This window comes from Hevea brasiliensis, chromosome 1 (assembly GCF_030052815.1).
Source record: "Hevea brasiliensis isolate MT/VB/25A 57/8 chromosome 1, ASM3005281v1, whole genome shotgun sequence".
Taxonomy (NCBI): domain Eukaryota; kingdom Viridiplantae; phylum Streptophyta; class Magnoliopsida; order Malpighiales; family Euphorbiaceae; genus Hevea; species Hevea brasiliensis.
In genome coordinates, this window is record NC_079493.1 from 123417072 (window position 1) to 123430932 (window position 13861).

At 35.8% G+C, this 13861-nt stretch overlaps 1 protein-coding gene across 6 annotated transcripts in view; it reads left to right on the forward strand.

The window, feature by feature from the left end:
• Positions 1-13861, forward strand: part of LOC110641539 (midasin) — a 45067-nt gene that overhangs the window by 29410 nt on the left and 1796 nt on the right. For 5 of the 6 annotated variants that reach the window (XM_021793316.2, XM_021793318.2, XM_021793319.2 and 2 more), the window contains 19 exons: positions 72-202; positions 357-521; positions 1476-1551; positions 1682-1794; positions 2736-2815; positions 2923-3042; positions 4332-4400; positions 4499-4655; positions 8602-8762; positions 8852-8946; positions 9084-9316; positions 9418-9657; positions 9975-10196; positions 10282-10440; positions 10518-10793; positions 10996-11310; positions 11399-11545; positions 11714-11920; positions 12014-13792. In XM_021793316.2, coding sequence (XP_021649008.2) covers positions 72-202; positions 357-521; positions 1476-1551; positions 1682-1794; positions 2736-2815; positions 2923-3042; positions 4332-4400; positions 4499-4655; positions 8602-8762; positions 8852-8946; positions 9084-9316; positions 9418-9657; positions 9975-10196; positions 10282-10440; positions 10518-10793; positions 10996-11310; positions 11399-11545; positions 11714-11920; positions 12014-13792 — 4745 coding nt within the window. The remainder of the gene's footprint in view (positions 1-71; positions 203-356; positions 522-1475; positions 1552-1681; positions 1795-2735; positions 2816-2922; positions 3043-4331; positions 4401-4498; positions 4656-8601; positions 8763-8851; positions 8947-9083; positions 9317-9417; positions 9658-9974; positions 10197-10281; positions 10441-10517; positions 10794-10995; positions 11311-11398; positions 11546-11713; positions 11921-12013; positions 13793-13861) is intronic. The other variant, XM_021793317.2, reaches the window with a different exon arrangement.

Genomic DNA, 13861 nt, shown 5'->3' on the forward strand with positions numbered 1-13861 from the left:
TATGGTAAATTATTTTTTTTTTTGGGCTTATTAATAACATTTAATAATTGCATCTGGTTATTTGTATGAAGGTTTAGGAGACCTAGTGTCTTCTTGTTTAGATGCAAAACTGATGCCAGAGCATTTACTTCGCCTTTGTTTGGAGCATGAACGGATATTTGTTTCATCTCATAAATCATCAACTAATTACAACTTTTACAAGGTTCATTTCTTCTTCTTCTTCTTCTTCTTCTTCTTCTTTTTTTAAGAAACAGTTTATTTCTCTCTCTCTCTCTCTTTTTTGACAGAAACAATTCATTTCTTTATTACAGATTTCCTTGCATTTCCCATTAACTTTGTTTCTTTCCTTTGAATAGGATTCAAATGCTTCTGAGATGGCTAAAATGGTAAAGTTACTTGTCACTCTTCAAAAACGAGTTCTTAGCCTTCTGAATGAGTGGGAAGATCACCCTGGTCTCCAGAAAATCATAGATACAGTTGAACTGCTCTTGGATATTCCTTTGAGCACTCCTCTTGCCAAGGTAATAAACACAGCTGAATATTCCTGTTCATCTGGAATTACTCCTAAAAGGATAATCCATAAAGGAAGATCGAACTGGAGAGAGGTCCCAACATAGTTCAACTATTTGATTTTTTTAATATGAAAAAAAAAATTATTTGAGAAAGAAATAATGGAGAGTACACTGTGAAGGATAAGGTATCCTCCTATGAAAATAAACAAACAAGTCAAGCAAGAATGTAAAGGACAAGCTAAGAAAGTGTGATCATTTAAAGCTCTAGAAGCATAAGCCCACATAAAAGCTAAGACATCTTGTCCCATGACAAATTAAAGCTGAAACCCTTATTCTCAAAGCTGTGTTCATTTCTCTCCATCTAGACTCGATAAAACTGAAAAAGCATACTTCCAGAGAACTATGGCTACTGTCTCTGGGTTCCAAATTGCCATCATTTAAACCAATTTAGCTCTGGATGTATCTGATGCTCCACGACACATGCCACCTCACAGTGTAAAACAAGTAAGAATGAGATTCACCATACATACAACATAGACATGCCAATTGAGTGATAGGGCTTGTTAAGCTTTCTTTTATGCAAAAGATTCAGTATTCAGTCTTTGTTAAAATTGCTGACCAAACAAAAGCCCTTACTTGAATGACATTGAACTTCCATTTGATATGCGAAAAATGGAAAATATGGTTACTTGACATGTTTAAGTAAATTTTAAAGCAACCCGTGCAAGATGACAAAGGCCTGGAATCATCATGAGAATCTAGGTTTAAAATTAACACTATTGGATTTATCTACTCTTCCAAACAACCATCAAACTTAGTTTGAAAATATTGCTTTTGGAGTACTATTGTGTATTCTATCTATTTGCAAGGATGTCTTCTGTATTCTTGTGTTTTGTTGGGATGTAGCTGCTCCCAGTAATCACTTTATCTTGTGGAAACTGAAGCATGTTTTATTGTGTTCAGGCTCTTTTAGGATTGCGTTTCCTCCTTAACAGAGCCAAAGTATTAGAAGAAAATGGATCCAAGTTCTCTTTGTCTGGTATGCAATTCACATTAGACATAATTCAGCTGTTTTCTGTTGTATGTATAATCAATATGCATGTCTTGTTAATTTTGATAGTATTAATTTAGATTTTGCTCATTTATATTATTGTCTTGCTCTCACGTAGATCAACTAGCACCTATTATTGCTCTAGTTTGCTCGTGGCAAAAGATGGAATTTGACTCCTGGCCAGCATTGCTTAATGAGGTCCAGGATCAGTATGAGATCAATGCTTCCAAGGTAAGTGGTAGCATTTTTTTCATTGTTTAGGATGTCTTTTGTTATAACAACTATGGTTTTATAATGGCCGAAGTTACAATTTTATCCTTTCATCTTCCTAATTAGAATGGTTAAGTTCCTAATTTTGCTCATTTCACTCCCATCTTCCACTCAGGTTTGGAGGAAATTTTTTATTGGCCCCACGTGCAATTCCTTCCAATTATTCTTTCTCCCACTTCCTTCCTCTCTCAAACAAAGGGAAAAAATGGAATATTGTGAAGTTTTCCTTCCTTTTCTTTCTTCCCATTTTCCTAGCTTTCCTAAACATAGTTTGTTGGGTATCTTATTTCTCTCTCCTGGGAAATGGATATATCTCCCAAAAAGGATTTTAAGTTCAATCATTCTTTTTCTCTCCACTTGAGCCAATCCACCCACCCGACTTTCTTGTATTTATAGCGATTTGTATATCTACTCTGGTGATACTATCGTTCCATACCATTAGGGAAGAAGATTTTGGTAAAATATACCCTTCCTTGGGAATGAAAATAAGCAATCCATTTCCATTTGGTATTTTTGCTTAAATCTATTTTTTTATTATTAGTTTATTAAATTTATTTATTTATTTAATTTTATTAAATTAAATATTTATTATTTATTAAAATTATTGAATCATTTATCAAAATAGAATTAATAAATATCAAAATTAAACTGAAGTGGGGATGCATGGAACTCATTTATGTTCAACCAGAATATTCTGCCTTTAATAGGTAAACAATTTGAGCTTTTGATAGCTTGTGGAACATGCTGAACAAAATTTAGTGTGGTTTTAAAAAGCTAGATTTTGTGCCTGAATATCTTATTGCACTTTTAGAGATCAGATTGAAGTTCATCTCCTTAGACCTAGATCGTCTTCCTCTTTCCTTCTGTTCATTTAATTTTTTTCCATGTTTTCTTTGTTGCAGTTGTGGTTTCCTCTATTCTCAGTTTTGCATCATGGCCATGCAGCTGATGTTTCTGAACATGAGCAATCTATAATAGAAAGGCATGTGACATACAAATATGAATTTGGATTTTACTTGCTTTTTTAATTTTTTTTTTTTCTTAGTTTTCTTCTTGAATGCTTCTGCCTAACATGCATCAGTCTTGCAGTTTGGAAGAGTTCATTAACACTTCAAGCATGGGTGAATTTAGAAAACGTCTTCAGCTTCTTTTTGCTTTCCTTGGTCAAATTACTGCTGGTAGATGCCTGGGGCTCAAAACTTATTCAAGGTAAATCCTTCATCTTCCCCCCAATCCCTTGTTTAGTAGAAGTTAGGGTAGGAGCTTTAAGAGACATTTTATTTTTTCATATGTTCTCCTAAAGAAAGTCAGTCATTCTTCGCCATTCAAATTGGTGCTGCCTAAATTATGATCATGATCTCTGTGCCATTTTCATCGAATGCCCATATGTGATTGTTAGGGTTAATTGGACTAACCGTCCCTCAACTTAGGCGGTTATTTCATTTCAGTACCTTAACTTCAATTTATTAAAATAAAATTCCTCAATTTTTGTTTTGTTTAAGAAAAAGTCCTCCTGACTTGCAATGGTAGGTTTCAAGTAAAAAAAAAAAAAAGAAAAGAAAAATTAATATTTTACCTCTCTTTTCAAAAAAAAAATAAAATTACCATTTTATCCCTTCTCTCTCTCTCTCTCTCTCTCTCTCTCTCATTCAAATTCTTATAGTCAAATTAATTGATACTTATTTAGCAATACAATTATTTTATTTTTAATAAAATTATTATTTATGAAATTTATTAATTAAATTATTTATTAATTTATATTTTTCTATTTGTTTTAGTTTTTATTGAACTTTAGTTGAGTTCATAAATAAATAATTCTATTTGCCCTTTAATTTTAGAACACTATTTTTTTTTTCAATTAAATAATATAATTCAAGTGCCAATTAATTTACTTACCCTCTTTAATTTTAAAAATTAATTTTCGAATTAAACAATTAAATTCAAGTCTCAATTTAACTAGGATTATCATTACAACTTTAGTTATTTTTAAAGCAAAATAAATTATTTTTTAAACATTAATGGAAATGATTTAATTAAACCATAATGGTAAATCCAGTCAAGGAGGGACACTATAACCCTAAAATTTTAAAAATAAAATTTTAAAATATTATTTTATTAATATATGTTATTTCATTAATATTAGTGTTTGGTGGCTGAAGCTGTAAAGTAGTAATTTTTGGAAAAGGGAGGTAAAATAGTGATTTTCAGAAAAGGAGTAAAATTTTTTTCTTTTTGGAAAAGAGAGGTAAAATGGTAATTTTTTTTAACCTGAAAACTTGCTATTACAGAGTTAGAGGGACTTTTTTTGAAACAAAACTAAATTTATTTTAACAAATTGAAGTTCAATGACTAAAATGAAATACCAACTAAGCTGAGGGACGGTTGGTGCAATTGACCCGGGATTGTTATATATCTAGTTTTCAGAGTTTAGCGTACATATTACATCACAAGACTATTTTTCATGTTAGAAGTGTGCTAATTGTATATGAATCATATAGTCCTTGGCAGGAGAGAAATTTGGAGATTTTGTACAATGTGTTTGGATACTATGTTCAACTTTTGCCAAGGTGAGTTTCTCTTCTGTCATTTTGTATTTGAATATCTTTATTCTCTTAAAATTTTTAGGTGGTTTGGTTGGCTAACTGTGCTTTTTTATGTTCTTCAGAATCTTGGAGCACATTGAAGCTAATAGAAGGAATATTGAGATGGAACTGAAAGAACTGCTGAAGCTATGCCGATGGGAACGAGCTGAGGCTTTCTTATCTGCTGATAACTCAAAAAGGACCCGGCAGAAGCTCAGGAGGCTAATTCAAAAATACACTGTAAGCAGTAAAAGAATCATCCTTATGATGCTCCCTTCAATGTTCTTGGGCGACTTTAGAATAAGTTTTCAAAATTCTCATAGAAGATAATTCTGTGAGAATTGTTGAAGGCCCTAATGAACAATGACTTGAACATAACCAATTGAATTCGTACTGAATTGATATCATGGTGATATTCTGTTTTAATAAACTAGTCAATTGATTGGGCTGATTGTTGCCATAAGGGTTCTAGTAATTTTCTATTTGCCAAAATGTCCATCTATAGGAAGGGTAATACATGAAAATACAAGGTTTTTCTCCCACTAATATTTTGGTTGGCAGCTGGAGTTGAATTAACTTATTTTTTGACCTACTCATGCAAAACTAATCCTGGCATCAATGCTTTATAAAATGATTTCAGAGAAAGACTTGGTGCCAGAAAAATCTGCAAGGATATGAAACTTCATAACATTTATTCATGATATGTGAATGATCAGGCAATGATACTGGATTGGATGCAGTAAATTCTCACATACTCAACTCTACTCAACTATGCCTTTATCCCGAGAATTTGGGGTCGGCTATATGGATTCTCTTTCTCCATTCTAAACGATTTTGGGTTAAATCCTCATAAATGTGTAATACTTCTAGGTCATGTTGTACTACTCTCCTCCAAGTCAGTTTAGGTCTACCCTTTCTTTTCTTTCTATCCTCTAACCTAATGTGCTCTACTTGTCTAATTGGAGCCTCCGTATGTCTACGCTTCACATGACCAAACCACCTCAATCTCCCTTCTCTCAACTTATCCTCAATTAACACCACTCCTACCTTTTCTCTAATACTCTCATTACAGACTTTATCTAGTCTAGTTTGACCACTCATCTATGACTCCTTCAGTGCCCAACACTCACTACCATATAACATGGCCGGTCATATGGCTGTACGGTAAAATTTTCTTTTCAACTTATTGGGAATCTTGCGATAAAACTCCCGTGGCCTTTCTCCACTTCAACCATCCGACTTTAATTCTATGACTAACATCCTCCTCACATCCCTTATCTACTCGAAGGATTGAGCCGAGATATTTAAAGTGATTACTTTGGGGCAGTACCACTCCATCCAAACTAACTCCTTCCCTATCACCAGTTCGGCCTTCATTGAACTTGCAATGCATGTATTCTGTCTTCTTTCTACTTAACTTCAAACCCTTTGACTCTAGAGTACTTCTCCAAAGCTCTAGCTTTCTATTGACTCCTTCTCGAGTCTCATCTATTAGAACTATATCATCTGCAAACATCATGCACCAAGGGATACTCTCTTGTATATGTTTCGTCAATTCATCTAAAACTAATGTAAAAAGGTAAGGGCTTACAGCTGAACCTTGGTGTAATCCAATTGAGATAGGAAAATCTCTCGTGTCCCCTCCCACTGTGTGCACAATAGTAGTTCCTCCTTCATACATATCTTTTAACACTTGTATGTATCTAATAGATACCCTCTTTTGTTCTAACACTCTCCATAAGATATCTCTTGGAACACTATCATAAGCCTTCTCCAAATCGATAAAAACCATGTGTAGATATTTCTTCACATCTCTATATTTCTCCATCAAGCTTTTAATGAGAAAGATCGCTTCCATAGTTAAACGACCGGGCATGAAGCCAAATTGATTGGGAGAGAGAGAAATGTCATGACGTAGTCAATGTTCCACAACTCTCTCCCACAACTTCATAGTATGGCTCATGAGTTTAATTCCCCTATAGTTTGAGCAACTCTATATGTCTCCCTTATTTTTAAAAATAGATAATAAAATACTCCTCCATTCATCAGGCATTTTCTTTGAGTTTAAAATCTTATTAAACAATTTAATTAACTATGCCACTCCTATATCTCCTAAACACTTTCACATTTCAATTGGTATTCCATCGGGTCCACAGGCTTTACCCACTTTTATTCTCTTAAGTGCTTCCTTTACTTCTAAAGATCTAATCCTTCTAGTATAATTCACATTCTTTTCTATTGCTCTGTAGTTTATATTCAAGCTATTACCACTTTGACTATTGTTAAAGAAATCATCAAAATAATTTCTCCATCTTTCTTTAATGTCCTCATCTTTCACCAATACTTTTCTTTCTTTATCCTTAATGCACCTAACTTGATTGAGATCTTGACATTTCTTTTCTCTCCTCCTTGCTAATCTATAAATATCTTTCTCCCTTTCTTTAATTCCAAGTTTCTCATATAACTTTTCAAAGGCCTGCGCTCTTGCTTGACTGACTGTCTTTTTTGCCTCTTTCTTTGCTATCTTGTATCGTTCATATGCCTCATTATTATCACACTTAGGTAATTTCTTATACCATTTCCTCTTTCTCTTCATTGCCTTTTGTACTTCCTTATTTCACCACAATTCTCATTCCACCACCATCTCTCTTTTAAGGGTGCTCTATGTCCTTTAGACTCTCCAAGTACTTTTCTAGCTACTTCTCTAATCTTTGATGCCATCTTTATCCACATATCATTGGCCTCCACATCCAGCTTCCATGTTTCGGACTCGAGAAGCTCATTTTTGAACTTCACTTGCTTTACTCCTTTGAACTCCCACCACTTTGTTCAAGCTACACTATTTCTTCTAACCTTACTTGAATTGTTCCTAAACTTGACATCCAAGACCACTAACCGATGTTGACTTGTTAAAGCCTCTCTTAGAATGACCTTGCAATCCTTGCATAGAACTCTATTTGTCTTCCTGGTTAAGAGGAAGTCAATTTGGCTTCTATGTTATCCACTTTTAAAAGTCACTAAATGTGACTCTATTTTTATAAAGTATGTATTTGCTAGTATTAGGTCGTATGCCATAGCAAAATCCAGGATACTTTTTCCCTCCTCATTTTGGCTACCAAAACTAAAACCTCCATGAACATTCTCATAACCTTGCCTATCACTTCCTACATGTCCATTCAAATCTCCACCGATGAAAACATTCATTCGGTATGCTTTGCATTAGATCATTCATATCTTCCCAAAATTTTTGTTTACTTTCACTATCTAGTCCTAGTTGTGGGGCATAAGCACTAACTACATTTATTGTTTCTCCTTCTAGTACTAACTTTACTAGTATAATTCTATCTCCTACTCTTTTCACAACTATTGTAGCATCTTTCAATATCCTGTCTATGATTATGCCCACTTCGTTATTGTTCCTCTCCTTTCCGGTAAATCACAGTTTGTACCCTGAATTACCCACTTCCTTGCTTTTCTCTCCTACCCATTTAGTCTCATGAATGCAAGCAATATTCACCCTTCTCCTTTCCAAAGTATCCACAAGTTCCATTAATTTTCCTGTAAGTGATCCAACATTCCAAGTACCAACCCTGATTCTCCTCCTATCATATTCCTTCATAATTGATCTCCTTATATGGTATCTTCTATTGTTCTCTATGCCTATCTTGTGTTCTGTTCCACTCTCTGTTTTACTATCTGTCCTATGGACTAACTTCTTTACTCACACCCGTTCATGATGTGAGAACCCTTGCTCATTTAACACCACACCTGGGCGCCGGCATCGCTTTCGGTGAACGCTCTACACCCTTGCATATTTCTCACTACCCCCGGGCTCCGATGTAGCATGTCTTAAGTAGAGGATGCCCCAACGTTTATATCATTTGAATCCATCTCATGAGATGTGACGAAATTTTTACGCTAGTTGTCACCTTCTCCAACCCTTTATCCTGGCTTGGGACTGACTAAGCACAAACTACTTAGGCGAAGTTCAGTAAATTCTCACCTAATTTTGTTAATTTCTTTATGCTTTTGCCTGTCTTCATTTTGTTCCCTAAATTGACAATTTTTTTTGAAATGAAATACTTCCATAGCCAAATCAGCTCCGCTTTTTCCCCTCCTTTTTGAGAACTTTCATGGTTCTTTATTTTATGCGTGATGATCACTTCTTTTTTTTTTGGCTGGACAGGATGTGCTTCAACAACCAGCAATGCTTTTTCTTAATCAGGATGCTGTAAATAAAGGATTTAAAATTCAATCTCTGGAAGGTCCAAGGCCCCTCAATGATATCTCAGATAAGAATGTTGGGTTGTTGAATGCTGTTCTAAATCATTTCACTGAAAAATACAGGTTGACTGTTTATCCTGTATGTGCTTCTTTCGTACAGTCATCAATTAATGGCTTCTGCGTTGATTTCTGTTATATTTTATCTGGTTCAGGCTTTTATGGTACGCTGATTGGAGGGAAAAAGTAAATGATACTTTGCAGAACTTACATGTTGACAATACTTCTAAATTATGCTTTCCAGGTGAAGGTGGTTTATCTGTTTGCTATTTTTTGTTTTCTAACTTTTACTTGTTATCAATGTTTCTGCCATCATAATTCTACTTCTATTTATGGAAGTAAACTTTGTCATTTGTTAGTATCTAAAACTAATTCTAATTTGTGTAGACATTACAAGCATTATGCTGCAATATTTAACTTCTAAGTCTGCATGCATATCACAACTGGAACAATGGAATGCTGTGTGTCAGACACTTGAAAAAATAAGTAGGGCTACAATCAATTGTGATCATCTCTGGAAAGATACTGAAAAAAGTGTGGGGAAGAAAAGGGCTTTCTCTGAACTTCTAAAGCTGTTAGAGAGCAGTGGTTTGCATAAGCACAAGTTTGAAATTATGAAGGTAATGAGGACAGGAAATTGCTTTGTGATTTTTATGAAATGGGTTTCTATAGTTGAAGATAAACCTTAACATATTGTCTTTTTGATGATTGACATTTGTAGATATCCAACAATTCAAACTGGTTGTTCATTCAGCCATCATATGATGTGGAGCATTTGCTACTGACCCAGAACAGACTGTGTTATGGAGCTTCTACTGCCAGTGAATTGCAATGTCAGCCTGATGAAAGTGTGGATGCTGAATGGAAGACAGTTAATGAATTTTACTTTAAAAGCATGGCATCTGTGCAGCTTCTGCAAAGGATATGTCTGAAACCCCATGAAGATATTACTTACGAGCAGGTATAACTTCATGTGGCATAGGTGCAGGCTAGAGTCCAATGCTTATTGGTCAAGTTATCAATGAAAATTTTTGTTGTGTTCTTGTGACTGTTGTTTCATCCAAATGAATAACCTTAGCAAGAGAGACAATTGTCTCTACTATATTTGTCAACTATTAAGTAATAAGTAGCCAATAATTGATGTCACCTTTAGGCCTGAACATGTGTGGTTACTATGTTTGGTAGGCTGCCTGTTTATTCCAATATTCAAGAGCTTGTTAAGGTGCTTATTTTTTCAAGGGATTGTGTGATATGATTATCATTTCCTGACCCATGCAGGCTAGTAGGTCTGTCTCTTTTCTGAACCATCTAATAGTTATACAACAAAGCCAACGTGCTGCTGCCTACAATTTTTCTAAAAATTTGAAGTACTTGTGGGAAAGTTTATCTGCCTTGGAAAATTTATATTCTAGGTGCTCTGGTACTGATAATAGAACTGGAAATGAGTGCTCTATTTCACCAAACCAATATGCAGTCTTTCAATGTTTATGGAAACAGAAGGTATGCTTTCACCTTTGGATTTGTTCTGTATAGGTCTTGCTAGTCCTTCATGCATGGGACTAACTTTTTTTCATAAACATTTCAGGGATTATTTGATGGTCTAGTTGCTCTGTTGGTTGAGGAATCGCTACTGCTCAGAACAGTGGAAAGTACTCATTCTAAGTCTTGTCAAAGTAACAAGCCTTTAATAAATCATGTTCTTCAATTCATTGAAAAATTTACTCCTGTCATGCAGAAATCCAAGGTGGAAAACTCTTGTTCGTTATTTGTTTATTTAAACATGTTAGTTCTTGCATTCTTCTTAAGGGAATTCTTTTACAGGAATCACTGGATAACTATCTTGTTGGCCGTCTTGGAGTTGTTCAAACTCTTGTACAGGAATCTTTAGATAAATGTCTTCTTCATCGTGTTGGTAATGCATCTACTGGTCCCGTGCGTCCATTCGTCATTTCAAAGAAAATGGAACAATTAGTATATAGAAACTTTCAAGTTATTAAGGAGTTTGAGGAGCATCTTATTGATTTTCGCAAGCAAGATTTGAATAGAAGCTCAGTCATAGAGGCACTTCTTGGTCGTTTAGATGATGTATTGGAAAAGGTACTGCTTGTATGTTTAGGGCTTATAACTAGAGCTTTGAAAATCTCTGGTTGCACTGATTGCCCATCAATCTTGTTATTATTCTGGATAATTTTCTCACCAATTTATTTTTCCGGGATTCTGGTAGAAAGATATGCATGTACACTTTGATTGGGACAGAAAATGAATGCACATATAATTGTTTGACTCAATGTATTTTCAGGGCAAGTTGTTGGCTGAAGAGTTTCACTTTTCTCTCAAGGCAAAATCAGGAAATAACTCAACCTGCACATTTGATAAATCCACCTCCCCCGAAAATTGTTCTGAGCTAGATGCTATGTTTGGTGGAGCCCTAAAAAATACATTTCAAATTATAATGAATGTGCTGACAAAACAGTGTTCACTGAGTAATGGATATGCCCTGTCTGAAGAGTCATCAGAGAATATCACCTCATGGGAATATCTATTCAAATCATCAATGGAAAATTTGAATGTAGAGGAGTTATATGATAATCTTCTCAAAACAATAATTTGTGCAGTAAGTTCATATCCCCTTTTTATGCAGGTCATTTGTGTGTGTGCATTAAATTGGTTGCGTTCTCATCTTATTTGATGTTTTCACTCAGGAAAAAATGATAAGTTGTTCTGGCTGTGAAACTTCCCCTATTTCTTTCCGTGTTGGAGCATGTTTTCAGCATCTGCATGCACTTTCAGCCCTAATATTGACTTTCGGTGATAGTTTACTTCAAGATCTTTTAGCCATGCATAAAATGGTAAGTTGATGTCTCTAGATGTCTACCATGTCTGTTGCTCATAAAGTTGTTTACTGTAACTTGTTGATCACACTCACTAGTTCCCTCCCTCCTCGGCTTGTTTTTCTTTAACTCGTTATTCTATGGTAGATATCTGAAATTTGTTACTATTCATGGCTTTGTATGCAGGTCTCTGTAATGACTCATGTTCTTGCGGACGTTTTAGCTTCACTGTTCTCCAAAGGTTTTGGTATTACTGCCAAAGATGAGGGAGATGATGCCAGTCATGGTAGATCTCAAGATGCAACTGGAACTGGCATGGGTGAAGGTTCAGGACTCAATGATGTCAGTGAACAGATGATTGATGAAGATCAACTTCTTGGAACTACTGAAAAGGTATGCCTTCTGAGAACATTAACAATGTAACTTTTCCTAGTTATAGCTTTCTCCATGCATTGGCGTATGATATTCTTTTATGTGAAACTACAGCCAAGTGAAGAACAAGATGCCTTGGGTGAAGCTCCCAATAAGAATGACAAGGGCATTGAGATGGAGCAGGATTTCACTGCTGATACATTTAGCGTAAGTGAGGACTCTGAGGAGGGGAATGATGAAGATGGTGATGATGGGCAACTGGAGTCTGCAATGGGGGAAACAGGAGCTGACAGTAAAGTCATTGATGAGAAGCTTTGGGATAAGGAGGAAGATGAAAACCCTAATAACACAAATGAAAAGTATGAATCTGGGCCACCAGTTAGGGACAGGGATGCAAGCATTAGGGAACTGAGATCCAAGGAGGATTCTGCTGCTGCTGATAGCGATGATGAAGAACCTGGGGAGCTTAACTCTGAGGAGCTTGATAATCAAATTGATGAGGTTGGAAACCAAGATGATCTTGGTGATAAAGTAGACAGCAAGGATGATGTGCATATGGATAAGGAAGAATCACTTGCTGATCCAACTGGACTAGATATTGATGAATTGAAACAAAGGTCTGAAGAGGATATGGATGTCGATGAAGAGATGAAGGGAGAAGAGCTGGATTTCAAAGAAGAGATAAGTCCTGAAGGTGAGTCTGCTGAGAATGAGAACCATGATGAGTCTGCTGAGAATGGGGATGGCAAAGAAAATGCAAATCCTGTTGATGATGAAACGATGGACGTGGAAACTGAAGAGGTGGGAGAACCTTCCGAAAGAAATGATCCTGGTGGGGATGATGAAGAGAACGTAGGCATGAACTCAACATCATCAAGGAAAGATGTGTTTGGACATGGAATTTATGACAAAATCAGCAATCATGTGCCTAATACAGCATCTGCTTCACAACCAAATGGTGACTCACAGGTATCTGATTCAAGAAATGTTGCACCAGAAGCAAACATGTCTAATACCAGGGAAGCTTATAATGACGTTGCTCCCCTGAAAAGTGTACCTTCTGGTCCTACCTCTGAGATGGACATGATGGTCTATGACTCATCAAATAATGGAAGATTAACTGATGATCAACAAAAAGCAGAACTCCCACAGAAGGAATCTTCATATGTTCAGAAAAACCAACCAAACCCTTATAGGAATGTTGGGGATGCACTTGATGAATGGAAGGAAAGGGTCAAAGTGTCTGTTGATCTTGAGGCAGACAACAAAGAGGCACCTGGTGAGCTAGAGGACAAGAATGCTGATGAATATGGATATGTTCCTGAGTTTGAAAAGGGGACAGCTCAAACATTGGCCCCTGCTACTTCTGAGCAGATTGACACAAATATTGATAGTAATAAACCAGACGAGGATAATTCTGCAGCAGTAAGTGATGATGTTACCAAAATGGATATTGATAAGCACAATTCTGAAGAAGGGCATCTCAAACATTATGGCGCAATCCTCCAAAATAATACAGAAGAGCAGATGCAGATCTCTGATTCTGAGAAGCCATACAAGGAGGAATCCCCAGAAATTTATGGACATAATGATGGTGGTCCAGGATCCTTTTCAGGGAGTTTAGTCTCCGTCAAGAAGTCTTACTTGAATGAGGACATACATCATCTTAGCAAACTTTCAGTAGATGACAATGAGCTGGGAAAAGCCCAGGATCTGGGAGAAATTTCCCTTGATAGTAAAAGTAATGCCACTGCTCTTTGGAGAAGATATGAGTTGCTCACAACGAGGTTGTCACAGGAGTTGGCTGAACAATTGCGCCTAGTTTTGGAACCCACTCTAGCAAGCAAGCTTCAAGGAGATTATAAGACTGGAAAGCGGATCAACATGAAGAAGGTAAACTGTATAGCAGTTTATAACTCAACTTGTCTAAATATTAAAATGTACTTTCAGTTGACTTCTTTT